Genomic DNA, 25,627 nt, shown 5'->3' on the forward strand with positions numbered 1-25,627 from the left:
TGCTGGAGCCGGAGGAGGGGCACTGCTGTCTTTGTTGGAAGAGCTAAGGAATGGGGAGGGCAGGCCTCCACCCTGTTTCCTCATGTGAATGGGAAGCAACACCCCTTCCTCCCAGCTCCTGCAGCTGGTGGGCGCTCCCTTCCCGCTCCAGTATCCCAGTTGTCATGCTCCCTCTAGAGCCAGAGGGGACAAGTCACAGCATGGCCATTCAGACAGGAAAGAGACGAAAGGTTAGTGTGAGCTCCCTGGAAGCCCCAGGATGTGATCTTTAATTGATGCTCCTGTCCCTGCCTCCCCACCCCCCGCCCCAGGTGATGTATGTACAGGATGCTGTGTGAAGGCCCAGGCAGAGGCAGCCTCCACTCCTCCCTGGGCTCCGCCAGGGCAGGCACTCGCTAGGGCGGGGCAGGGAGATGCAGACAACTGGGAGCCAGGGTGACTGGTCACAGGAAGTCTCATGTTCCCCACCCCTATGTACACGTGCACACACAGATATGCCCATGTGTGCAGAGGTATTCACACTTGTGCAGAGGTGTGGATCCAGATGCTGTGCCCAGATGCACCGTGCCTGCGCACGCGTGCACCACCCGAGGACAGATGCCTTCAGGTGGCGCAGCAACAGCACGACACGCGGCCCTTCCCTGCCCCGCCTCAGCTTGCAGGGCTGGTGGAGCAGAGCTGGCCCAAGGGGTGCCTCCACTCAGCCCTTGAGTGGGCAGTGCCAGCTGGAGCGTGGTATGCGGACCCCACTGCTGTCGGGTGCATGCAGCCACCCAAATGGGGTCAGCGGGTCCCAGGCCTGAGGGTGGTGTGAATTAACAGGGAACGATTCCCTCCACAACTCCTCCTCAAAGGTGTCCCAGAAACAGAGGGGCTCAAACAAACAGCTTATGGGCCTGGCGTTTTCAGAGCTCCCTGCCAGGGTGCCCCTGGCGACAGGAACCGCATTCACTTGTGGCTTTCATCCATCAGGTAGCTGGCCCCCATCTGGCCCCTGCCAGCTATCTTTTAGGGTCAAGGAGCCAGAGTTCCTTCCTCTGAAGCCAGGGTCATGAGGGAAGGCCGCCGGCAGGACCGTGTGAAGACTGAGGAGCTCCACCTGGCTAGGCTTGGCTGCGGCAGGGAGGGATGGGGCATGTAATGGGGGAAACGTCTGTAAACTTACTACTCGGCCCTGGAATTGGGGAGGGAGTGGAATGGACTTGATGGGGCAGCCTAGGATCATCTGTGAGACCTCCCTTTCCTACCTCCTCCTGCTCATCCCAGGCAGAGCCCCTAACCCTGCAGGCACGGGGCCACCTAGGCCTCACCTCCAGAGAGTCCTCCCCGGAAAGATGGCCCAGGCGGGGGCATCTAGGCCACACCAGGGGGCACCTAAACCCTGAGTTGGCCCCAGAATCACCCTTCTTGAAAGGGGGAAGGTGCCATTTTATTTCAGGGACTATATTTTCTAGATTCCCCTCCCCCCAAATCCCTGCATCCTGACAGGGACAGGATGGTTGTTTTGGAATTGAAGACGATCTGGGACATGTTGTCGCCGTGCCCATAACCTAGGCCTTGGGCACGGCACAGGCAGCTTTGGTTTGAATCAGCACTCATACTTCCTCCAAGCTCAGGGGGGCTGGGTGGGGGCAAGCTGGGATGCCTGTGCTCAGTGACAGGACTCCAGGTGTGGTCATCCCAGTGGAGGGTCTGGGGGACAGCCACACCTCAGTTCCTCCAGGCCCTCCTGTCAGTGTCAAAACATCCCCACAACTGCCCTGGCCCCAGCACCCCCGAGTTTACATTCATCTATTAAGATTCAGTTTAAAAATATGTAGATGGAAGCCCCTTCCCCCTAGGTCCCAGAGAGGTAAGACCCTGGTCTCAGCTGCCTGGTTGCAAGGAGGGGCCATCCAGGCCAGGTCCACTGGTGGCTGCCTAGGGGCATCCCTCCAGGCCCCCGAGTTGAGCTGTGGCAATCCGTGAAATGGAAGCTACATTCACACGGGGGAGTGGTGTGCAAGGCTGAGCCGCAGGAGGTGGGTGGGGGCTGTGGAGGAAGCGCCCTCCAGGCCTGGTCCACCCTGATGGTGCCAAGAGCAGGGCCACAGCCCCCGCCCAAACCCCTGCGGAGCCAGGAGTTGAAGGGTTTGGACCTGGAAGACATTTGCATGGTGCCTCCCTCCGTGGCTGGATGGGGGCAGCCTCGTGGTTCAGTGCCAAGACGGTGGGTGCCAGGCTTGGAGGGAGGGGGGTGGCACCTAGGCCCCTCCGGACCTGGAACGGAGAGGGGGCATCAGGGGAGGACGTGAGCAGGGGCCATGGGGTAGAGCCCCCCCAGCAGGGCCCTGGAGCTCAGCGCTGGGCCCTGGAGGCAGGCGGCAAGTCACAGGCTGGCCGGGGAGGGGATCTGCAGGTCAGACAGTGGTGACATGGAAGACAAAACAGATGGGACGCACAGGGAGGCCCCTCCCAAGGATGGGGACTGCCAGGGGCACAGCTCCAGGTCTAGGGTCCACCTGGTGGTGGGGGAGGGTCTGGCCGCAGCCAGGCACACAAGCAGGACGCGAGGCCTGAGCGGGTGGCGGGCGAGGTGAGGGCAGGCTGGGACCTTCTTCCCCGAGTGAGGCTCTCCCACCCCTGCTGGGACAGCTTGGCAGCAGGAGTGGGGGAAACAGCCCCCACTCCCCATCCACAGAACGCGGGGTGACGAATGAGATGGAGGAGACAAGGACAGCGGGAGAAATGACGTGGCCGGCATCACACTGCCCCCTGCTGGGTCGGGTCGTACCTTCCTCGGCGGATGTTTCTGGAGGGGGAGGAAAAGGAGACATCTGACCTTCCACTCCTCTCAGGAAGGGGCCTTCAGCTGCCATGCAACCCCTTGCCCCAGAGCCCCCAGAGAGGGGCCAGGGTTCCTGGGGCCTGGACTCTAATGTAAGGGCCAGGGAGAATTACCCAGGACACCCACCAAAAATGCGTCCCAGCTTCTAGTTCTGATGCTGTCACTAACTCAATGATATGACCCTGGGCCTTGGGTTCCTCCTCTGCACATTAAGGGGGTTAGACCAGCAGAAGGACCCCAGACTTAGAAACGCACAAAGCATCATAGGCTGGGTGAGGATGGGGGACCGGAGGGGACACGCCTGGCTTGAGCGGCCCCTGCCCAGCTCCACTCTGCAGCTATGTGGGGATGCCTGGAGGCACGATGGGGCACCTTGTCATGTTTCCAGAGAAGCTGGAAATCAGATTGCTAATGTAAAATCTCCAGGATTCGTTCATTCTTTTTTTTTTTTTTTTGAGATGGAGTCTCACTCTGTCACCCAGGCTGGAGTGCAGTGGTGTGATCTCGGCTCACTACAACCTCCACCTTCTGGGTTCAAGAGATTCTCTTGTCTCAGCCTCCCAAGTAGCTGGGATTATAGTTGTTCACAACCACGCCTGGCTAATTTTTGTATTTTTAATAGAGATGGGGTTTTACCATGTTGGCCAGGCTGGTCTTGAACTCCTGGCCTCAGGTGATCCACCCACCTTGGACCCCAAAGTGCTGGGATTACAGGTGTGAGCCACCGCATCCAGCCTAAAATTTCCTGGTTTCTTTTTTTTTTTTCCTTTTTTTTGAGACAGAGTCTTACTCTGTCGCCAGGCGCCAAGCTGGAGTACAGTGGCAAGATCTCGGCTCACTGCAACCTCCACCTCCTGGGTTCAGGCAATTCTGCTGCCTCAGCCTCCCGAGTAGCTGGGACTACAGGCGCACTCCACCATGCCCAGCTAATTTTTGTATTTTTAGTAGAGGTGGGGTTTCACCATGTTGGCCAGGCTGATCTTGAACTCCTGACCTCAGGTGAGCCGCCCACCTTGGCCTCCCAAAGTGCTGGGATTACAGGTGTGAGCCACCGAGCCCAGCCCAAATTTTCTGGTTTCTAAATGTTAAGCCCTGCAGGCTGTTTGGACCTATGATATGTGAGCTCTGGTTTAGCTAAGCTCTCAGGGAGGACCCTCAGCTCTACCAGTCAGGGATTCTGACCCCCCTCAAGAGCACCAGGGGGCACAGGCACAGGGTGTGTGTGTCTCTTACTTAAATCCCCAGCCCGTGCCGCCCAGGACGATGGCTGCAACCAGGACAGCCCCAGCGATGGAGCCAATGATGATGTTGGTGCCGCTGGGACCTGGGGAGGAGGGCAGGGCTCAGTCGGTGGGGACAGGCACAGAGAGCGGGACAGACAGCCCCACCTTGGCCAGCTCCAGCCTCACCTTTGTATCTCTCCGTCTCCCCCGTGGGTGGGGACGTGGGCAGGGGGTTGTGGATACTGCAATCTTTGCCTGTCCAGTCTGGCTGACAGATGCACTTCCCTTCATTGCTGCAGACCTAGAGGTGGGGCAGGGCCATGAGAGGTGAGCAGGGGCCTGGCCCCTCCTATAAGCCTCTCCCGCCATCCCAGCCTCCAGGCAGTCACCCCATGGTGGGAGCAAATCCGGCGCTCCCCACTGCCGGGGCAGGTGCTGAAGTTGAAGGCGGAGGCTGGCAGGCAGCGATGGTCCAGGCACAGCATGTTGGGTCCGCAGGCTGTGCCATCCTCCACGTAGCTCAGGTCGGAGCCGTCTGCCAGCTGCACGTGGCCTCCCCTAGGGACGCGACACAGCCAGTCTCAGCCCCCTGTCTCCTAACCCCCAGCACAGCTGCAACCTCCCCTCCCTAGCCTTGGTCCCAGCCAGCACCTGCAGTCCAGCTCCTTGCCCTGGTGGTAGAAAGTGACACTACTGATGTCTCCCACCAGGTCCCCTAGCCGAGGAGCTCCAGAGATGTTGACACAGAGGAGGAAGCCACACAGCACGTCCCTGTTGGGGCACATGGAGACAGTGAGCCCCAAGTTTGACCTCAGACTCAACTACTGAACTCTAATCTGCCCTCAGCCTGCACCCTGCCACCTGATTTGCCACGTGCCCGCCCATTGGGACTGACAGGCTCCTCCTAGGAGAACCTGCTGCCCATCTCTGGAAAGTCTCACACCCGCCCCAGAGCTGGAAGGCCCTCTGGGAGCCTCAGTACTCACTGCTTACTGCACTGCACCCAGCCCGATCCCTTTCGCCCACAGCTCCCACGCTCTGTCCCCTCCACGTTCAGCTTCTCGTAGCAGAAGCGATCAGCAGCCGCTGTGGGGAGAGGATGCCAAGCGTCACCCCCACACACCCCAGGATCCACCCCCAGGATCTCAGGCCTGCATCTCCCACACTTTGGCCTGACCCCCAGGCTGCCTGCCTGGGTCCCTGAGATCCTGGTGAGCTACACACTTAGGGGCCTGCTCAGCTGGAACCCACCCTCCCCAGTCTCTGAGCTCTGGGTCCTCCAGAGTCCCCGCTCCCAGCCCTAGCCAGACTCACCATGGCCCCAAAGGGCCTGGCATTGCCGGTCCCGGGTTTTACAGCGACCTCCGTAGCAGCGGCCCTGAGGGACCATGAATTAGGAAGAAACAAGGGATGGAGATGCTGAGTGGTTAGAGTGAGACAAGAGACTGCCCGAACCCCAGGCTAGGGGGAGCAGCCATCAGCCATCATACCTGCTCATGGTCACAGTAGTAACCGTCCAGCTTGTGCAGGTTAGGGGGGCACTGTGGAGAAAGCAGTGAAGCTGAGCAGAGCAGCCCCAGGACTGGAGTTGAGGCCTGCCCCAGGGAGGAATGCTTGGCGCCAAGTGCTCCCCCCATGTGGAGGCTCAGGCTACAGGGCTCTTCCACGCCTAGGACAAGGGGTCTGTCTGGCTCTGGACCCAGACCACAAGGATTTGCAAGCCCCAGAGCCGCTCCAGCCTCCCTCCCTTGTAGGGCTGGGAGAATGAAATGCCTGACATGTAATTAGGTTTTAATAGATGTTAACTAATATTATCATCCACTCTGATCTCTAACCTACACCAGGCACCCGGCCAGGCGCTGGGAATACCAGCCAGACGATAAATTTTGGTTTAATGACGGAAGGAACAAAGCCAGGAGGCATGAAGAACCCCTTCCTCAGATAAGAAAACTGAGTCTGATCAGTGGGGGTCGACGCCAGCTGTGGAGAGGAGGGAAGTGGAGAGCGCACACCGGGAAAACCAAATCCACCAGGGTAGGGGTTGCCTCGCCCAGGGCTCCACAGGACGGCGGGGCTGGGCGGACCTGGCTCGAGTCCCCAGTGCAGGTCTCCGCGATGTCGCACTCGTTCACAGCCTCTCTGCAGGACACACCCCGTGGCTCGTACTAGGGAAGAGACGCGGTCCCCAGGTCAGGCAGGATGGATGCCTCGGCCCGGGCCCCACATCCCGGGCCTTCTAGCTCCACGGGCACCCATTTCAGGCCTGTTCTTATTTCCCCGCTCCCACCACCTCTCGGCCGCTTCCCACCTCGCTCCCAGCCTACTCTGCACCGCCCCCAAGCCCGCCCACATTCCCGCCCCTCCCTGCTTCTGGGCAGCCTTCCTTTCCCGCTCCTCGTAGCCCCGCCCTCAACATCTTTCATCCCCGCCCCTTGCTGCCCATTGGCGCTGTTTTAGCATCAAGCCCCGCCCAAGAGGAAATCCGCCCCCGAAGGCCCCGCCTCCCTCCGCCCGCCCCTTATCTGAAGGCCTCCAATCGCTCCTCCTGCGTCCTGGCCCCCCTCCCGGCCGGTCCTCCTTACCTTGCAGCGGCGACAGCAGAGCCCGTCGCTGCACATGGCATCATGAGTCAGGGTGCATTTCTTGCAGCAGTTGCCACCCGCGCGGCTGCACTCCTGAGGGACGCCGGAGAAGGGAAGGGAGGCGGCGAGCCCTAATCCTCCCCACTCGGACGTTCCCTCGTGCCCACCCACACATCCCGGCCCCCCACCTGGCGCCTAGACTATCACTTACCTGCACCGAGCCGCAGTCGCACTCCTCCCCTGCCTCCACGAAGCCGTTCCCGCACTCTGGGGGGTCCAGGAGCTGGACCGGGAGGACAGGTTGGGAGTCTGGCCCGGACTCCGCCCAGGCCCCACTCCCACGCTCCCAGCCGCGGAGCTGGTACCTTGAGGGGCTTGTTGAAGAGGCAGCTCCCACCACCCTCCTGCAGAAACTGGTTGTACTCGTCGATGCTGCAGCGCGAGAACTTTCGGGGCAGGTAGAACCTGGGCAGGGCGAGGGGAGGTGCCGCTGGCTGCTCCCTTCCAACCCACCCTCTCACCCTCTCAAGACTGGAGAGGAGGCGCTCTGGGGAACTCAGTCACCATCGCGAGGAGGCGGAGGATCTGCCCCGAGATTGCACCAGAATCCTCCCGCATGTCCCAGTCGTCCCCGTCCCCTCCGCAGAACCTGGGGACTCCCAGCACTCTGGAGGGAAGGTGCCTCCACGCGAGGCTGGGGCGGCACCCAGTGGCCGCGGTGCGCATTGCAGCCTGGCCGGTTTTGGTGTTCCAGCAGGGGCATCTGGGTCTCCCCGGACAGTGTTTGCAGAAAACTGGGTTTCTTGGATCCTCAGTGGTTCTGTGAGCTGGGCCTCTTGAGCCCCCTGGTCCAGACTGCCAAGGAGTGCTCGCTCTAGGACGACCCTCACCCAAGACCTTCCCCCGGTTTGTCCCCGAGAACTCACCCAGTGTCCTCCATGATGCAGCCCAGCCAGATGTCGGGACACTTGCAGTCCCCTGAGGGGTGAGCCAGGCGGAGATGAGATGAGGGAGGCCAAGGACCACCCTCCCACTTACACCCTCCGCATCCCAGAGCTGCTGGGCGAGGGCCACACAGGGGCCTCCGGGGGCGGATACCTGCTGAGCTCCGGTGTTTGTTCCACATCATGCCCAGGTTCTGCCCCAGCGTCTGGGCCAGGGTCACGGCCATCGCCCCCATGTTGCCATACTGGGAGTGGGGAAGATGGGGCACAGATGTCTACATCTTCCCACAGGCACGTCGTGCCCTCGCAGCCCCTCTCCCCCAGCCATCGCCCTCACTGCTCACCTCGTTCACACCCCCACTCCGGGACAGGGAGCAGATGCCCCCCACGTAGGCTGCCCCGCTGCTGGTGCTCTGGAAGGTCCTGCCCCTGGAAGGGAGAGCACTGTCAGGATGGCCTCCTGCCCTCCCCTGTGGCTTCCTGGGTGGTGGGGGGGGCCTTGAGGATCCCCTGACACAAGAGCTCTTCTTTGGGAGGTGGCCCTTGCCCTTCTCACCAGCCTTGGTAACCCCAGGCAAGACCCCTCCCCTCCTTCTGTTCCTTTTTTTTTTTTTTTTTTTTTTTGAGACACTTTCACTCTTGTAGTCCAGGCTGGAGTGCAGTGGCACCATCTCGGCTTACTGTAACCTCCATCTCCTGGGTTCAAGCAATTCTGCCTCAGCCTCCCAAGTAGCTGACTACAGGCACCCGCCACCACACCAGCTAATTTTTGTATTTTTAGTAGAGACAGGGTTTCACCATGTTGGCCAGGCTGGTCTTAAACTCCTGACATCAAATGATCCACCCACTTTGGCCTCCCAAAATGCTGGGATTACAGGCATGGTGGCCCATGCCTGGCCTTTCCTTGGGTTCTTTTGCCCATAAGGCAAAGGAGAGGCTCCTAGTAAACCATCTCTAGTTGCAAGGCCCTTTTATTAGATTTTTTTCCCTACCAGGGCACTGGGTCCCTGAGGAGGGATGCTGGGACAGTTTGAAAGGGGAAAGATGGAACTAAGGGGACATGAGGAAGAGGACCACCAGGGCTAAGACAAGGGCATCAGCCTCAGGTTCAGGGAAAGGTGCCCAGCCTGTTGCCCACGGCTGGGGGGGAGGTGACAGGGTGCAAGGTGAGCCCAGTCCCCAGACTCTGGGAAAAGCACCTGGCACAAGGCAGGTGTTAAGTAACCCTAAGCACTGTAGCAACTAGCAGAGGCTGGCAGGAGGCGTAGGGTGGGGGACTCACGAGAAGAGGTGGGTGGCATCGCTGGGCTCAGGTAGACCTTCCCGTCGGTAGACCATGAGCCGGGCCAGGGTCTCCAGGAGGTCATCCTGCACCTGGATCTTGTCCCCATCTGCCCATGTTTCCATGGCAACCAGGACGATGCGAGTGTTGAGCTGCTCCTTGTATATCTGGGTCCGGAGGGGAGAAGATGAGAGGGCTGGAGGGTGGGAGTGAGTGTTCGGGCCAGGGCTGGAGGAGCGCCTGTCTGTCTCTCCAGGAGGTGGGAGCCAGAGGCTGACAGTGCCCCCTGATGTGTGTGGTGGGGTGGGGAGCCTGAGGGGGAGGGAAAGGAGAGAGGGAGAGCTGCTTACCACATCGGCCAGGTTCACCACGGACTTGGCAAAGTTGCTGGTGAGGACCACCGACTGTCGCATCTGCTCGAACTGGGAGAGAGAGGAGCGGGAGGAGGGCCAGGCTCCTTGGGGGCTTCCTCCCAGTGCCACCCACCTTCCCCAGCCTGGGAACTCACCAGCTGGTGGTCATTGATCACAATTAGCTCCACGTATTTGGTCTCACTGTGCACTGTAGGGTGGCCCCGGCGGACCTGGGGGGCGGGTGGGCACTTGGAATCAGTCCCTTCCATGTCTGACTGATCTCATGGCCAAGCCAGGAACAGACGCGGTGGGGATGGGGGGTCTGGACTCCAGCCAGGGACAGTGCCAGCTCCCCCTGGCAGAGGGTCCTGTCCCTCCTCAGCTTTGGAATGAGGGCAGGCAGCCTTGATTTGCCCAGGATGGAACTCTGTAGATGCCAGCATTAGGGAAGGGGTGGGGGCTTCTCCCAGACATAGTCCCTGGCCCCCAGTCACATCCATGTGAGCCCTCCTTCGCCCAGCCATGGATGGGGGTGCCCTCCTGCTCTGGGCCATGGCCCAAGGTCTCTGCAGCCTGAGGTCTCTGCAGCCCGAGGTCTGTGCGGGCCCCCGTACCTGCCTTTTCCTTCTCAGCTTCAGATGATTTGGAGGAGCCAACTGGGCAGGCACAGTGAACAGGCAGCCTGTGGGGAGGGGCGGTGAGGGGGGGCACAGCCAGCCCCTGCCCACCCCACTTCCTTCCCTTACCTGGTTCCCTGCATCTGAGGGGATCTGGGAGGAGAGGGGTCCGGTAGATGAGGTGGGGAAGGGGTCCCTGCAATGAGGGGAAATTAGTTCTTGGGGTGCCAACTGGGTCTTCTACAGGCCCACTTGAGGGGGCCAGATCCAGCCCTCCTCCCATCCCATCCTGAGGTGACCCAGAACTGGCCAGAGTTCCCATGTCGGATCTGATCTCCCAGATGCTCAGATTCCAGGGTCAAGACCTGGGGGCACCCTGAGAGACAGGGCAAAGGACATTGGAGCCCAATGGGAGGTCACTTAGGGGACAGAGGGGACATTGGAGCTGGGGGAACAAGGGGAGCTGGGGAGGGAGGGAACCAGAGCTGGGGTCACTGAAGAGGGCAGTGAGGCTGGGGTTACTGAGGGAGGAGCAGGAGGAGGAAGAGGTGGCAGCAACAGCTGTTGGGACAGGCTTGGCAGGGCCACCAGAGAGGACGGCGAGGGGCCTACCTGAGGGGCTCCCCAAGGTCCAGCCACCTCTTGGGGCTCCACGATGTAAGTCGTGTTCCCATCAGAGAAGACCCCACTGTGGAGAGAGAGGCACAGCTCCCCACTGTCCCCGGGCATAGGCCAGAGGCTTCTCCCAGCTGCCCGGCCCCTCCCCATACTCACTGCAGCCCCTGGCAGGTAGAGAGGGCAGCGAAGGAGTGTGCGTTCCCCCGGAGCTTCCCCTGGTAGTAGCAGTGGTCTCCAGCCCCCTGGAGGAGCAGAACTCTGGCATGGGGCAGGGGGTGGCCGACGGGCCTCGAGGCTTTTTGGGGGCCACTGAAGCTGCCCTGTGTTCAGGTGACACAATCTCCGGGTACGCCTGGGGCTCTGGAGCCTGTTTCTACATGGGCGGTGCTCCTAATTTGCTGTGCCACCCCGGGCAAGTTCCTACCCATCTCTGGGACTCCTTCACCTCATGTATAAAATAAGGAAGCTGGCGTACAGCAATGGTTCTTTTGTTTTTTTTGAGGGAGGGTCTCGCTCTGTCACCCAGGCTGGAGTGCAGCGGCACAATCTTGGCTCACTGCAACCTCCACCTCCTGGGTTCAAGCTATTCTCATATATTTTCAGTAGAGACAGGGTTTCACCATTTTGGCCAGGCTGGCCTCAAACTCCTAGCCTCAGGTGGTCTGCCTGCCTCGGCCTCCCAAAGTGCTGGGATTATAGGCGTCCGGCCTACAGCAAGGGTTCTTAGTCATTTGCTGGGGCTGGAGAAGGGATCAGACTCCTTTGAGAATAACAGGCAATGTTCATTTAACACCTACCCTGTGCCCAGCACTGCTCTGTGCACTAACCATGTATTATCTCATTTAATCATGTATTCGCCCCTAACATCACACACAACCTCATGCACCACCTCCCAGGATGACCCTGGGCCCGTGGTTGGCTGAGGAGTGATGGGCAGCATGTGTCCTCCTCGCCAGCCTCGTGGGTTGGGGCGGGGTGGGGGGCAATGACCAGCGGCACCCTCCCCCTCCAGCTCTGCCTCCTGCAGAATTACTTGTGCTCCAGTTACTGAACAGATGGGGGGGCAGTGGGGGGGAAGTAGAGGGGTGGGGGGGAGACAGGCTATTTATAGACGCTTATTCATTTTCAGGCTCTAGGGCCTGCAGGGTTGGGACCCTGGTGTCCCAGGCAGCTGGGATTTCCTGGGGCCTTGGTACTGAAGGGCCTTTCCTCAGCTGCCCCTGTCAGAAGAATCTGGAGAGGGGATTCCTGGCAGCCGGCACGGAACAATGAGGGTCCCTGTAGGCCCCACGCAAGGCAGGTGGGCTGGCTGGGAGTCAGAGCTCTGGGGCCAAGTGAGGGGAGCTCAGGGCCCCACGTACTCAAGCTGCCCACCGTCCAACCTCAGAGCCTCCCGGGTGGGGAGAGAGGGAAGGTGCTGAGGGGCCAGGCCAGGACCCCATCTCCAGCAGTCACCTGTCCCTACACCTGTGACCTCAGAACCCCAGAAACAGCACCTCCCTTCCACCCTGGCCCAGGCCCCTGCAGGGGCACTCACGGTGCTGTGCTGGGTTGTCCCCTCCCGGCTGAAGTGACGCTCCACATATTGTGAGGAGAGGAGGTGGCTGAGACAGAGGGGGCAGCAGGAAGGGGGGTCACGGGCGAGGTGAGGTCGGGCTTGGGGCCTACCTAGGCTCAGCGTCCCAGTCCTCCCTGCCCTGGCCCAACCCCCAAGCCCCCAGCAGCCAAGCCCGGCTGTGCCTCCCCGGCCCCGGTGCCAGTCTTCCTCCTGGGATCAAGGCCACACTCACTGGTTCAGCTCCAGGTCCAGGGTGAAGTTTGAGTTGAAGGCTGGGATGACGAAGCTCACCTGGGCCAGATGGACAGGCTGGCATGGGAGAGGGCAAAGCGGAGTCAATCCAAGGAGGCCTGAAGGTGGGAATTGGGGGACTCCAGGACAGGCAGGAATCCTGGGGAGGGGGCGGCCAGCCCTAGCAGCTGAGGGCACTATTGATTTGGGGACAAAATGACAAAATGCTTTGTCCCCTTTACTAGTGGGCAGGGGCAGGAGTGCTCTCCCCTTCTGCCCTCTGGGCCCGGGCACCTGCTCACCCTCTCTGAGGCTGGGCTGGAGAGGGGTGCAGCTGGGATGGAGAGGGTCAGCCCAGCCGGCCCCGTGCCTCATCAGGCCCTCCTGGCCGGTGAGGGGCACCCCACCCTCGGGTGGAGTAATGGGAGGGCCCCAGGAGTATCATGGGAAAGGGACAAACAGGAAGTGGGAGGAGGGCCCTCGCTACCTGTCCCCCTACCCTGGCCCCAGCCTCCATCTACATAGGAGGCCTTAGACACGGGCAGGTGGGTGGGAATGGATGGCTGGGCTCCCCGAAGCTGGGGTGACAGGCAGGTGCCATCCTATTGGGAGGAAGGACTTGGCTCCTCTACCCCCAAATCCATTGCCCTCTGCCTCGCCCAAAGCAGCTCATCTTTAATATTTCAATCCCATGGTTAATTTTTAAACATGGAAGTTTTCCTGATAAATTTTTCAGAGTGTAGTGGGGCTGGAGGCTCCAGGTTGCCACAGCAACGCACCAGGCCCGAGCAAGATGGTGGCCCCCTAGGCCTGCATGCAAGGACACCTGGATCCCAGCAACCCTAGGGCCCAGGAAGGGCTGAGAGGACTCAGGGCTGGGGCCTTCTCCCCACCCCTAATTCATTCCAGAAGACTGACTCCAGACCCCCACAGGAGGGTCACCCACCCTGCCTGAAGACAGGAGGCTTGTGTTGGCTGCCTGGCCTTTGTGGTGGGGATGGCAGGTGGCGGAAGGAAGAGAGCCCCAAGGTCGTGGCCATGAAATCCACAGCCTGGGCCTTGTCAGTTTCCTCCTCAACCACCTCTCACTGCTAATCTTTACCAAGCAATTCTTGTGTGCCAGGCCCTGGTCTGAACACTACAGGTATCGCCCCGTGTGATCTTCATAGCAGTCCTCTGGGATAGATGCTACTGCCATTCCCATCTGAAAGATGGGGACAGGCACTGGGGGCTGACTAACTTGCCCAAGGTCACATAGCTAAAAAGTGATGAGCTCGGGAGTCCGCTTCCAGGGCTATCTCAACCCAAAGGTGGGGTAAAATGGAAGTGGGCCCAGTGGCCTTGAGAGGTCCTGGGAGAGGGGCAAGGCAGGGCCAGGGGCAACGCAGGGCCAAGGGCCAGGGCCTGGGTGGGCAGGCCTCTGCACCCCAAGGACACCGACTCACCCCATCCCAGACTGACCAAGGCTCCTGCTCCATCCTGAGCCCCTAGAGCATCGATCGACCCCGAAATAGAAAGTCAAGGACAAGGAGTCGCCACATCCTCCTCCCAGCCCACGGCCTGAACCATCCGGCCTTCCCCTGCCCTCGGGACTGTTCCTGCTGGTTCTATCTGCCCCCGGCCAACAAGCCCCTATGCCAGCCCCTTCCGCAGCTTCCTAGAGGAGCAGCCTGCCAGACCCCTTGCCCTGATGCTGCTCTCTCACCATGCAGCCGAAGGGATGACCCAGCAACCTCTCTGAGCTTCAGATTTTCCAAATGAAAATGGTCAGATGAGCCCAGGTGTAAGGCCGGGAGGTTGGCTGCATGGTGGGGCCATCCTTGGCCTGGAGGATTCTGGCAGTCTGCTCTGGCACCAGCAGAATCTCCCCGACTGCTGGGAGATGGGGAGGTCCTTGAGCCACCCCATCTCGCCTGCCCCCTCTCTGCAGAGGCCAAGCCAGCCCCAGAACCCTCCTTGTCCACCACCTCCTGCTGCCTGCTGCTCACCCCTTCCCCACCTGGTGCTGCAGAACTTCGGGGGTGGGCTCTCCACCACCCCGGCAGGACAGAGGGCTCAGACCAGATAAGTCCCTGGGGCAGTGCCAGGGCAGCTGGAGTAGGGGCTGGGCCTGGCTGGAGGTGGCCCAGAGGAGGGCTGTGGGAGCCCCCAGAAGGTGGTGGTGGGGGAAGAGAAAAAGAGAGAGAGAGAGAGAGAGACCACATACCAAGACATGTTTGCCTGGCCTGGCCCCATGTGGGGACACAACTCTGTCCCCAGTCTGAGGGAAGAGATGGGTCAGATAAGCCTATCTCAGTCCCCAGAATCTCTGTGGCCCTGGGGAGTGGGGAGGGACTCCTGCTGGCACACAGTCCCAAGACCACCCCAAGCCCAGCTTTAGGCCAATATTCTTTTTTTTTTTTTTTTTTTTTTTTGAGACAGTCTCACTCTGTAGCCCAGGCTGGAGTGCAATGGCGTGATCTCAGCTCACGGCAACCTCCACCTCCCAGGTTTAAGCAATTCTTTGCCTCAGCCTCCCAAGTAGCTGGGATTACAGGCACCTGCCACCACGCCCAGCTGATTTTTGTATTTTTAGTAGAGACAGGGGTTTCACCATGTTGGCCAGGATGGTCTTGAACTCCTGACTGCAGGTGATCCATCTGCCTTGGCCTCCCAAAGTGCTGGGATTACATGCGTGAGCCATCATCCTTGGCGAATGTTCTTTTTCTAAAATTAATTACTTAATTTTTTTAGAGATGGGATCTCACTTTGTTGCCCAGGCTGGTCTTGAGTTCCTGGGCTCAAGCCATCCTCCTGCCTCAGCCTCCCAAAGTGCTAGGATTACAGGCTTGAGCCTCTGCGTCCAGCCTAGGCCAATGCTCTATCAAAGGCAAGCTGCTCTCCCTGCCTGGCCCTTCTTCCTGCCCCTGCCCTGCCTCTGACCTCATCCCATTGTCCCTCCATCCCTGGGGGGAGGGGCCTTGGGTCTGGAGGTCAGGCCAGTCCTCAGCCAGCCCTGTGCCCTGTGCTTGTCCCTGCCAGGCTCTCACATGCTCCAGCTCATTTGATCCCGACCTGCCCAGGCCGTCTGGTCCTCATTTTACAAACGCCAGGATGAGGCTCAGGGACACACCTGGAGGTGACTGGCCCAGGGTCATGGCTGGGTGGCCAGGGAGGTGTGGGGCCAGACCTCACCCTGGGGCTGGAGATTGTGTTGCCACAGCAGCTGTGACCACCTGGCAGGGGTAATCACCCTTCCACCCGAGGCTTCCCTCTGGCTGGCCCACCCACTCTCCCAGACACCTTGTTCAGAGGGACTGTGTCTTGTCCTCTCTGTACCAGATGTGGGGTGCAGAGAGAAGAAGGCAAAGATTCTGTCGAAGACCCAGAAGCACAAATACAGGTGCCTGGGCTCTGCCCCAGACCTGCAGACTCACAGTCTTAGGAAGTGGGAGACTAAGGAGCCTTAGGATTCACAAATGCTCCAGGAAATCTGAGCAGGGAGACCATTGCTCCCCACCACCTCCAGGCACATCCCCTCAGGTGCTGACCCTGAACTTCTGCCCCAACCTTCCTCTCCTCCCCACCCTCATCCGCACAGCCTGCACCTGCCAACCCCCTGCAGGGCTCTGGAGCCCTTACCCCTGGGCCTTTAAGAGCATAGTAGACATATACTTCTTTGATCACTGATTTGGCTTTTCAGGTGGGTGACCTTTACTCCCCTGGGGCCGGGGCTATGCCTGCCTTTTTCCCTGCCCACCGGCTCCACACTCACATTGAATGGAAAGGCAGTGAAAGGCCTGAGATAAGCTGCTTCATACCGCCGGCCTCAGTATCCCCCCTCGGTACAACAGGATTGTTGTGAGAATTCAATAAAAGCCCCTTTAAATGTGTTATCATAAGGGTCAGTAATAATAAGAAGAAGGAAGTATAAATGTCCTCAAATGAACAGGGCTTTGAGGAACTGGATAAACGACCCCTTTGGATCACCTACTGTGACCAGGACAAGACAGCACGGTGGCCTTATGCTCCAGATCTGGGTGGATGGTGTGATTTACCTGTCAGGTGTCTCACCTGAGGACATCTTTCTGGAATACTCTCCCGCAAGGAGATACCACCACCTTGTGGGCCGGGTGGCTGCAGATGGGGGACGAGCCAGAGAGGCAGGAGCCCTGCCTGGGAGTATGTCCCGGCTGGGAGAAACCTCCCACCCACCCACCCACCTGCCAGCTCCCCCCACCCACCCCCGGCCATGAGCTGGTGCTCCATTTATCAAAAGGGCAGCGGGATTCCCAGACAATGAGAACAGCCAGATGAATTTCCAATGATGGGATTTGACCTACATTTTTGAGAACAGAGCCACCTCCTTACGGGGTCATCAGTCCCTCTGGGGACAGACTCTGGACAGCTGGGTTCCTCTAGGCAGCCAGGAGGGTGCTTGGGTGAGGCCAAGCCCACAGGCCAGAGTCCTGCTCTTGTGGTTTCTCCCCTGCACCCCACCCTGAGCCTGACAGGTAACCCCTAAATACCCTGGCTCCTGTTTCTGATACCCAGCCCTCATGCTAGCACCAGGGACCCAGAGCCCTGCCTGGACACTCAGAGATGCTGAAGTTCGGCTCTTTTGCCAGATCCCGGGCTGGACACCTGACATTCGGTGTCTCCTCGAGTCCTTGAAACAGCCTGAGAGGTGAAGACTGAGCATCCTCATTTTATGAATGAGGAAGGTGGGATTCAGGGGGCTCCGTGGCTGGCTCAGGTCACACAGTCAGAAGCAGGGGAGCAGGACCTGCACTAAGGCTGTGCCACCCAAGGCTACAGCATGCATCTCTTCTTTTCTTTCTTTCTTTCTTTTTTTTTTTTTGAGACAAAGTCTTGCTCTGTCACCCAGGCTGTAGTGCAGTGGCATAATCTCAGCTCATTGCAACCTCTGCCTCCCAGGTTCAAGTGATTTTCCTGTTTCAGCCTCCCAAGTACCTGGGACTACAGGTGCGCACCACCATGCCCAGATAATTTTTGTATTTTTAGTAGAGACGGGGTTTCACCATGCTGGTCAGGATGGTCTTGATCTCTTGACCTTGTGATCTGCCCGCCTCGGCCTCCCAAAATGCTGGGATTACAGGCATGAGCCACCGCGCCCACCTGCATGCAGCCTTTCACACCAAAACTGAGCCTGCTGAACTCTCTGGCATGGCAAGGCTCAGTTCATGCCCCACCTCGTAACAAGCTGGGTCCAGCACAAATCCTATTCCTGGTGTCGAGCCACCTGCCCCATCCCAAGAGAGAGCTGCAACTTTGGCCACACAGACCATAGCGTGGCCTTGGCTCTATGGGATACTAGGACCAGGCACAAAGCTGATCCCCCTGTGGCACCCTGCCTGTGACTCCCGTCTTCAAGAGCTGGGTGCGAGCCTTCCTCAACTGCCCTCCACCCTTCTGCAGCAAGAAAATGCAAACACTGTTGCATCACATGCCCACTGGGGGGGGGCTTCTGGGGTGGCGTTTCCAGTAAATGCTGGCCTGGGCAGCCTTTGCAAGAGCATAGCCCAGAGATTGAGGTGCCCCGCCGCCAGCTGGCTCAGATGGGCATCTATGTACCAGGTCTGCGACCCCCTCACCCTGACCCTAGTCACCTCCCCCTGTCCTGCTCTCTCCTTGGTTCCCAAGGAGGCTGGGTCTCCCCAGGGGCAGGCATAACCCACACAGCAGCTTGGTGCGAATCAGAAAAAGGGGTCCCAAGGCCAGGTGAGGTGGCTCACACCTGTAATTCCAGAACTTTGGGAGGCTGAGGCAGGAGGATCACTTGAGGTCAGGAGTTCAAGATCAGCTTGGCCAACATGGTGAAACCCCATCTCTACTAAAAATACAAAAAGTAGCCAGGCATGGTGGTGCGCTCCTGTGATCCCAGCTACTCAGGAGACTGAGGCACAAGAATTGCTTGAACCCAGGTGGTGGAGGCTGCAGTGAGCCGAGATTGTGCTGCTTGCTGCACTTCAGCCTGGGCGACACAGCGAGACTCTGTCTGAAAAAAAAAAAAAAGAAAGAAAAAGGGGTCCCCCTGCAAGTCAGAATGCATGTGGCCGCATAAGCCCATGGATTGCATTCAGCTCACTTACCCCTTGCCCAGGCACCCTAGTGCAGTGGACAACAGTCCAACTGTACACACTAGCCTTGGCTGACCTGCACCACCCCTCAGCTGCAGGCTCTCTGGGAGCACAGGGTTCCGCACTTCCAGAAACTTCCCCACTTCTCCAGGCCTCGGGCCTAGGTTGCTTTTAGGCTGCACAAAGGTGAGGGGGCTGGCGGGGCTTGGTGGCTCACGCCTGTAATCCCAGCACTTTGGGAGGCTGAGGCAGGCAGATCACGAGGTCAGGAGTTTGAGACCAGCCTGGCCAACACGGTGAAACCCCGTCTCTACTAAAAAAGAAAAAATACAAAAATTTGCTGGGTGTGGTGGCAGGCACCTGTAATCCCAGCTACTTGGGAGGCTGAGGCAGGAGAATCGTTTGAACCTAGGAGGTGGAGGTTGCAATGAGCAGAGATCGCGCCATTACACTCCTGCCTTGGTGAAAGGGCAAGACTTCCGTCTCAAAAAAAAAAAAAAAGAAAAGAAAAAAGAAAGAAATGAGGGGGCTGAACGCAGTGGCAGAGAGGGGGCAAGCGTGTGTCTGTCTCTTTCTTCCCTTCCGCCCTGAGCAAGAAGCGGCATCGTGTTGGGTGAGGACGCTCCTTTGGGGATGAGTCTTGACCCTGTGCTGAAGTGCTGTGTCTCTTTGGGCAGTTACATTGCCTCTCTGTGCCTGTTTCTCCACCTGCGAAATGGGAATAACAGCCCCACCTCCTGGAGCTGTGATGAGGATTAAATAAATTAATATGTGTAAAGGAGTGCCTGCTCCAAAATAATTGTGATTTCTCTACCTTGTTGTTTTATTGTGTGAGACAGGCTCTCACTCCGTAGATCAGGAGCAACCACAGCTCACTGCAGCCTTGAACTCTTGGACTCAAGCGATCCTGCAGCCTCAGCCTCCCGAGTAGCCGGGATTACAGGTGCGTGCCACCATACTTGGCTAATTTTCTTGGTTTTTTTTTTTTTTTTTTTTTTTTTTTTTTTTTTTTTTTGGTAGAGACAGGGGTCTCACTATGTTGCCTAGGCTAGTCTCAAACTCCTGGCCTCAAGCAATCCCCTGACATTGGCCACTGTGAGCCACTGCACCCAGCCTAATTTCTCCAGCTTCTAATTCCTTCCTGGCCACTGTACCTCTTCCCCTGTCCCAGACGCACTTGCGCCCTCACCCCCCATCAAGCCAGGAGTCCTCAGCATGTAAAATCCTTTCCCATCGCCACCTCCTGGTAGTAGGTGGGACTGAGATATGTTACCATACTGATTTTAGGGAACAGGAAATGGGCTCAGAAGGGTCAAGCCACCAGCCCAAAGCCACAGCAGCTCAGTGCCCCAGGCCCTGCCAGCTAGCATGTTCTCCTGGACTCGCTACATGGCTGGAGATCTTGCTGCTGGCTCAACACCTGCTGGGCCTGAAGTTCCAAACCAGGGCAGTAACTTAGGGCAAAACCCAAGCAGCACCCAGTTGGCATACTTCCGGCTGGGACAGACACAAGCTCAAGTCTGCACCGGCTCCACCATCAGAGCCAGTGGCTCTGAGGCCAAAAGGGCTCTAATCCCGGGGAGAAATGCCAGGCAGGGGACTCAGGGTTTGCGATATCTCCTTCCCGTCCTGTAGGGGAAAATATTCTGGATATGGTCTTTTTTTTTTTTTTTGAAAGGGAGTCTTGCTCTTGTCGCCCAGGCTGGAGTACAGTGTCTCGATCTCGGCTCACCACAACCTCCACCTCCCGGGTTCAAGCAATTCTCCTGCCTCAGCCTCCTGAGAGGCTGGGATTATAGACATGTGCCACCACGCCTGGCTAATTTTGTATTTTTAGTAGAGACGGAGTTTCTCCATGTTGGTCAGGCTGGTCTCAAACTCCCAAACTCAGGTCACCTACCTGCCTCTGCCTCCCAAAGTGCTGGGATTACAGGCATGAGCCACCGCACCCGGCCTGCATGTGTCTTTTTGTCTCCTTTGGCATCTTCCATCCTCCTTGCTCTGAGCAGGGTTGGAAGATTGCCTCCTGGACCCAAATCCAGAGAGCCCTGGAGGCAGAATAGCACTGTGGGAAGTGCCCTGGTGTGGAGAAAACTCCCAGCTCTGCTGCTTAAGACCTGATTGACTTTGGGCAATTTACTTCATCCCTCTGAGCCCCAGTTTGCTCATCTGCAAAATGGGGCTGACAAAAATTACCAGCCTTCCAGAGTCAGAGAAATAAGTGATGTAAAGTGCATACAAAGCTTGGGTGAGTGGGCCAGAGAAGTCCACAGCTTTGGTACCTCAGGGGAAACTGAGGCACAGATAAGACAGGACCCTGAACAAGTCCCTAGAGGAGGTTGCCATAAGGACCCTAGGAAGTCTCAGTCCCAGAGAGACCCCAAAATTGGAGATAATCACTGCCCCGAAGATCCACGGAACTCCATTTCCTCCCCGCAGGCTCTCAGACACCCCTCAGAAGTATCTGGAATTGGTGGGTCACATACACACCTCACATGCGCCCACTCACCTGCAGAACAACACAGAGACCCCAACACGAGCAGTTCAACTGCACCCACCCTGACCTTCCCACACAGCTGCAGACACCGCCGCAGACACCACCGCAGCCCAGAACCTCCCACCTTTGCGGCCTCTGTCTCTGCTCAGAAAGGGTCAGGCTGAAGGAGCGGCCTGCCCAGTTGGAATACCTGACTCTTCATCCCTACCTGACTCCAGGCTTTCCCTCAACTCTGTCCCCTGACCCCGAGGTGGCATCCCTCCATGACTCAATCTGCACATCCCCTAAAGCACAAGCCAGAGTCCCAGCAGTTGGGCAGGTCATCAGATCCGCTGCAGTATAACCACAGGGTGCACAGTTCACAGGTAGGGAGTGACACCAGGCAAGAACAGCCAGACTCAGCAGCCAGGACACCCCATCCCAGCCCTGGGACCATGCACCTCCCAGGGAGCCTGGGCAGGCGCTGAAGTCTGCTTCCACCCCCCCAACCCCCAGCGCCCGCCGGCCTTGGATCATTAGCCCCCTCTCCCGGCCCTCTGCACGGCCCTGAGTGATGGTCCATCTATTATGCATGCTCCCTTCCTGCTCCATCCATTTCATCAGTATTCCCCACCCCTGCACCACCCCATATCCCCCTCTGCTCCCCTCCCTTAAGGGCTTTTAACCAAGTACATTAGGCAGGGCCAGATGCCAGTCTGACAGATGTCCGTAATGTTAGCCTCCGTTTCCCTCCTTCCTCCCTCTGCCCAGCCCAATTTACCTCCCACCACTCCCAGCTGCCAAAACTTCCCAGGCCTCAGTTGCCTCCCTCCTCTGGGTCTCTCCCCTGCACCTCCTGTTTGTGCTGGCCCTTCGCCGGCCATCCCGCCCTCTGCTGCCCTGTTGGCCTGGCTCGCTTTCAGCTCCAGCTCTTGGAGCGCTGGGGTGTGCTGAATGAATATTCCATCTGGGTGATTATTATTCACATGATATTAATTAATTATTAATTGCAATTAATCTCCTTCATTCCCAACCTTCCTCTGGGAGGCAGGAGGGGCCTGGCAGCTGAAAGGGACAGTGGGCAGGCAGGTAGAGCTGGCTCGGGGCCTCAAGTTATTTTCCAGGGCCCCACCTTCAGCCAGGATAGGAAGGAGAACAGTAAGCCTATTTCAGCACTGTGTGGAAACTGAGGCAGGAGCAAGCACTAAGCTGTTCCAAGAAAGCCCACTGAGGTGGCTGCAGTGAGAACCTGGGAGCCCTAATCCCTGACTGGATCTGGGCTGCCTCTCCCTGCCCCCCACTGCCCCATCCAAGCCCTCTTTTGAGCAGAACCACTAGCTTTGGCCAGAGCGTAGCAGGGGATCATTGGAAGGCTGACCCAAAGCAGGCCTGAGACCTCAGCATCTGGGATCCCCACTGAGGACAGGGGACCCTGCAATAGTGGGAGGGGGCCCTGGGGCTGGGCAGGCTGGGTCCTCCCCCCAGTGGGCTCCAGCACCTACCTGATAGACCTCTGTACAGAAGGGGAGCCTGCGGGGCAGCTGCTGAGGAGGCTCCAGCCCTGACTACCCCGTGGCCTCCCCCGGGCTCTGAGGCCTGCTTCAGCCCCTGGCCTCACCACCCAGCCCCACTCACCGGGCCCCCTGGTGGCTCCTGGCGGACCCTGGTGTCCAGCTGCTGCTTTCGGACCTCTCCTCCGGAGCTCTTCCTTACCAGACGGCTGGGTTCCGTGACCTCAGGGGCTTCTGGGCCTCCCAGCTGGGGTAAGCCCCCCCATCGCAGGGCTCCAGCAGGACCCCGGGTCCCAAGACCTTGGGAAACAAGGCCATGGCTACAAGCAGCTGCCCACCCTGGGCAGGAGACTTGGGAATGGGGTGTGCATGCCGCATCCCCCACTCTGGTGTGGCCCCTGGAGCCCTGGGGCGATCCGGGTGGGAGGATCTGGCTGCCCTGCAGAGGGAAGAGCCCGCGGGGAGGGGGCCAGGAGCTTCACTCTCGCCCAACTGTCACGACTGCCCCCCCCATTCGCCCAAACCCGCAGAGACCTGCAGAGCCGGCCGGTCGGTGGCAGGGGCAGGGACGTGGTGGGACCGGCCAGCTGGGGACAGGTGGGTGAACGCACCTTCCCTCTTCTCCTACTCCCCCACCCTCCCGCACTCCGGACCGGCAGTCACCCCGAGCACTGCAGGAAAAGGCGGCTGCAGCAGCAAGCGCCGCACATCCTGTGGCGGGGGCAGGGAAGGGGCGCCGGGGCCGGGCGGGGGTCACTCACCGGGCGTGGGGAGCAGCGGCAGCAACAGAGCCGCGAACGCCCAGCGCTGCAGCAGCCTCATGGCTCGCTCATTCCTCCCCGTTCGGGGGCTGCGGCTGCGAGCGGCGCGGGGAGGGCGGGAGCAGGGACGGGGGTGGGGAGGCGCCGGCTGCGGAGCCGGGGCGGGGGCGCTGGGCCGGGCGGGGGTCGCGGAGCGGTGGGGGCGGAGGGGACGGCGCCGGGGCTCAGTGCTGTCCGGCCGCGGCCATCCCGGCGGGGCGGCGGGGCCGGGTTAAGAGCGGAGCGGCGAGCACGTGAGCCCAGGGCCCGCCCTCCGCTCCCCCGCCGCCCCCGTCCCCCCCCAGCCCCGCAGGGCCCGGGCCGCCGCCGCGGGAGGACAAAAGAGGCGCCGCCCCGGGGTCCCTTCCGCACCTCGGCGGCCCCTTGGCAGGTGCTGGGCGGCGGCGCTCCGCGTCCTCATCCCGCGGCCCCTCCTCGGCCACCTCTGCCTGAGCATCTCCGAGGACCCGTAGATTTGTAGGGGAGGGAGGCAGGGGACAGGGGGACCCCCGGAGCCGAACCGGCGACCTCCCCTCTGGGGCTGGGGTGTGTGTGTGGCTGCTGCGCCCGCGTTAGCCCTCGGTCGTGGTACCTACAGAGGCTGCCCCAGCGCCAGCCTCAGCCCTGAGTGCCCCGATTGACCCCAGGCTGTGGGAGCTGGGGTTGGGGTGGGCAGAGGCTCTTGGCGAACGCCCGGCTCCAGGATTTCTTGCCTTTTCCTCACGGGTCGTGTCACTGCGGAGTCCTCCCACGCCCGCCGTCCAGACCCCTTTCCATTAGCTCCTTCTCCCCGCCAAAGATGCCCGGCCTCCAGGAGGGCTTCAGGGATCGCTGTCACTCCAACCATCAGGAAGGGCAGCATCTCCTTCTGGGCTCCTGAGTCTCTCACAGGCACCCTGTCCTTCTCCCTAGACAAAATATAAACTGGCCAGGTCACTTACATGCTGCTAGCATGGCCCATGGCTCCTCCTCCCTTGCTAGTCCCAATCCTTATGAGCAGAATACATCTCTAGAGTCCCCCAGAGCCTCCCCTCTCTGGTCAGACTAGGCTGCCCTGTCTGCAAAATACTGGACCTCCTAACCTACATCCCCAGTTGTGCCCTCCACCCAGCTCCTGGGGACGATGGGTCCCAATACCAGGACTGGGACCTCAGACTTCTGCTAGAGATGCTGAGGGCCAGGTACCTGAGATAGTGTGGGGTGTGGCAGGGCAACGTGGGTGGGCTGCTGATGAGGCTCCACCCTGACCTTTTTGGTACCCATACTAGGGGACCACAGGTCGCTGAAGAGCAAGATTGGAGGCAGGGAACTCCTTCCTGGGTCCTCTGCTTCCCCAAGGATCCAGGGCCTCTGCTGGGGATGAGGGAGCTGCCTCTGGCTTGTGACACCCCCCACCCCACCCCCGCTCTATTTTAGGCCCTGGAGAGGTGAGAAGGCGATTTCCCAGGAGGCGCTGACATCAATGCAGGGAACGAAGTGACTCCCCCCACCCCCAACCACCTGCCATGCCAGACCCAGATGCTTAGCAAGGCTGAGCCAATTCTTCCTTCGCTCTGGAGACATCTCAAGAACCTCCTCCAAGATGTAGGTGCGAAGAGGCTCCTGGGAATGAGGGCCTACTATGTGGTATTCCCTGGAAACTCACAATGAGTCCAGAGGGAGAGATTGTGCTCCCCATTTTACAGATGGGGAAACTGAGGCTGTGAGAGGTTATGTGAGCTTCCCAAAGTCACAAGGCTGGTCAGTGAGAGGCACCTCCCATACTCCAGGCCCACTTCTCTTAGCTATCCCTAGTCCTACTTCCTCTGTCCTCTGTTTGAAACCAGAGAGGACTGTTATATCTGGTCCCTTGCACATCACCACACACATCAGACACCAATGTGGCTGTCCTGCCCCAGCCTGCCCATGTCCCAGGGCCACATCAGCAAGTCCTGATCAGGAGTGCCCCCCAGAAGCCTGGATGAGATTTGTCATTTCACAGTAGAGGCCCGGGGCTGGGAGAGTCTGGGTCTTCCAACACGTTCAAGACCACAGAGCAAGCCCAGTTCGTGGTCCAGGCCCCTTCACCAGACACGCGTTCTTACCACATCAGTGGCCCTGGGACCCTAACTTCCCGTTGGGGAGACCTGATGGGCCCTAAGAGTGACTCTCCCTGGTGACACTCTGGGCTAGTTCCAGTGGGGACTCACTCATATGACTCCCTGGCCCCCATTGCCACTTATATTCCTGGGTTCCCCAGCTCCCAGCGGATGTGGCTATAACTTATTTTTTTAAAACTTGTTTATTTAATTTTTTTGGAGAGAGTTTTGCTCTGTCGCCCAGGCTGGAGTGAAGTGGTGTGATCTTGGCTCACGGCAACCTCCACCTCTGGGGTCAAGTGATTCTTCTGCCTCAGCCTATCAAGTAGTTGGGACAACAGGCGTGTGCCACCATACCCAGTTAATTTTTTTGTATTTTTAACAGAGACGAGGTCTCACCATGTTGCCCAGGCTGTTCTCAAACTCTTAAATTTAGGCAATCCGCCT

General features: G+C 59.3%; 1 protein-coding gene across 6 annotated transcripts; it reads right to left on the reverse strand.

The window, feature by feature from the left end:
* Nucleotides 1-231: 231 nt before the first annotated feature.
* ADAM11 (ADAM metallopeptidase domain 11) lies at nt 232-23,336 on the reverse strand. 6 transcript variants are annotated; one of them, XM_017549341.2, is made up of 27 exons: nt 23,064-23,336; nt 22,427-22,602; nt 12,237-12,313; nt 11,984-12,050; nt 10,603-10,688; nt 10,441-10,516; nt 9,958-10,024; nt 9,830-9,893; nt 9,367-9,441; nt 9,209-9,280; nt 8,859-9,025; nt 7,921-8,005; nt 7,731-7,821; nt 7,559-7,610; nt 6,998-7,097; nt 6,844-6,915; nt 6,633-6,725; nt 6,135-6,215; nt 5,541-5,591; nt 5,365-5,428; nt 5,037-5,136; nt 4,702-4,821; nt 4,440-4,608; nt 4,237-4,351; nt 4,061-4,151; nt 2,774-2,791; nt 238-2,259 (listed from the first exon to the last, which is right to left on the reverse strand). In XM_017549341.2, exons 7-27 carry the CDS (start codon nt 9,969-9,971, stop codon nt 2,244-2,246), a joined length of 1,710 nt encoding a protein of 569 aa, XP_017404830.1. In that variant the 5' UTR covers nt 9,972-10,024; nt 10,441-10,516; nt 10,603-10,688; nt 11,984-12,050; nt 12,237-12,313; nt 22,427-22,602; nt 23,064-23,336; the 3' UTR covers nt 238-2,243. The 6 variants fall into 6 exon arrangements, with proteins under 6 accessions (XP_017404824.1, XP_017404826.1, XP_037601943.1 ...); XM_017549336.2 differs by having other exon boundaries at nt 9,826-9,893; nt 23,064-23,330; XM_017549342.2 differs by lacking the exon at nt 23,064-23,336 and adding an exon at nt 22,837-22,999 and having other exon boundaries at nt 2,123-2,259.
* Nucleotides 23,337-25,627: the final 2,291 nt, after the last annotated feature.

This window comes from Cebus imitator, unplaced genomic scaffold, assembly GCF_001604975.1.
Source record: "Cebus imitator isolate Cc_AM_T3 unplaced genomic scaffold, Cebus_imitator-1.0 Scaffold217, whole genome shotgun sequence".
NCBI classification, from domain to species: domain Eukaryota; kingdom Metazoa; phylum Chordata; class Mammalia; order Primates; family Cebidae; genus Cebus; species Cebus imitator.

Bases quoted from the DNA above. Each gene is read 5' to 3' on its own strand.
- ADAM11 (XM_017549335.2), bottom strand. From the start codon at position 23,124: ATGAGGCTGCTGCAGCGCTGGGCGTTCGCGGCTCTGTTGCTGCCGCTG. The intron at 7,098-7,558 runs GTGAGTTCTCGG...CGCCCTGCCCAG, and splicing joins TGCATCATGGAGGACACTGG to GTTCTACCTGCCCCGAAAGT. The intron at 6,726-6,843 runs GTAAGTGATAGT...GGCGTCCCTCAG, and splicing joins GCGACTGCGGCTCGGTGCAG to GAGTGCAGCCGCGCGGGTGG.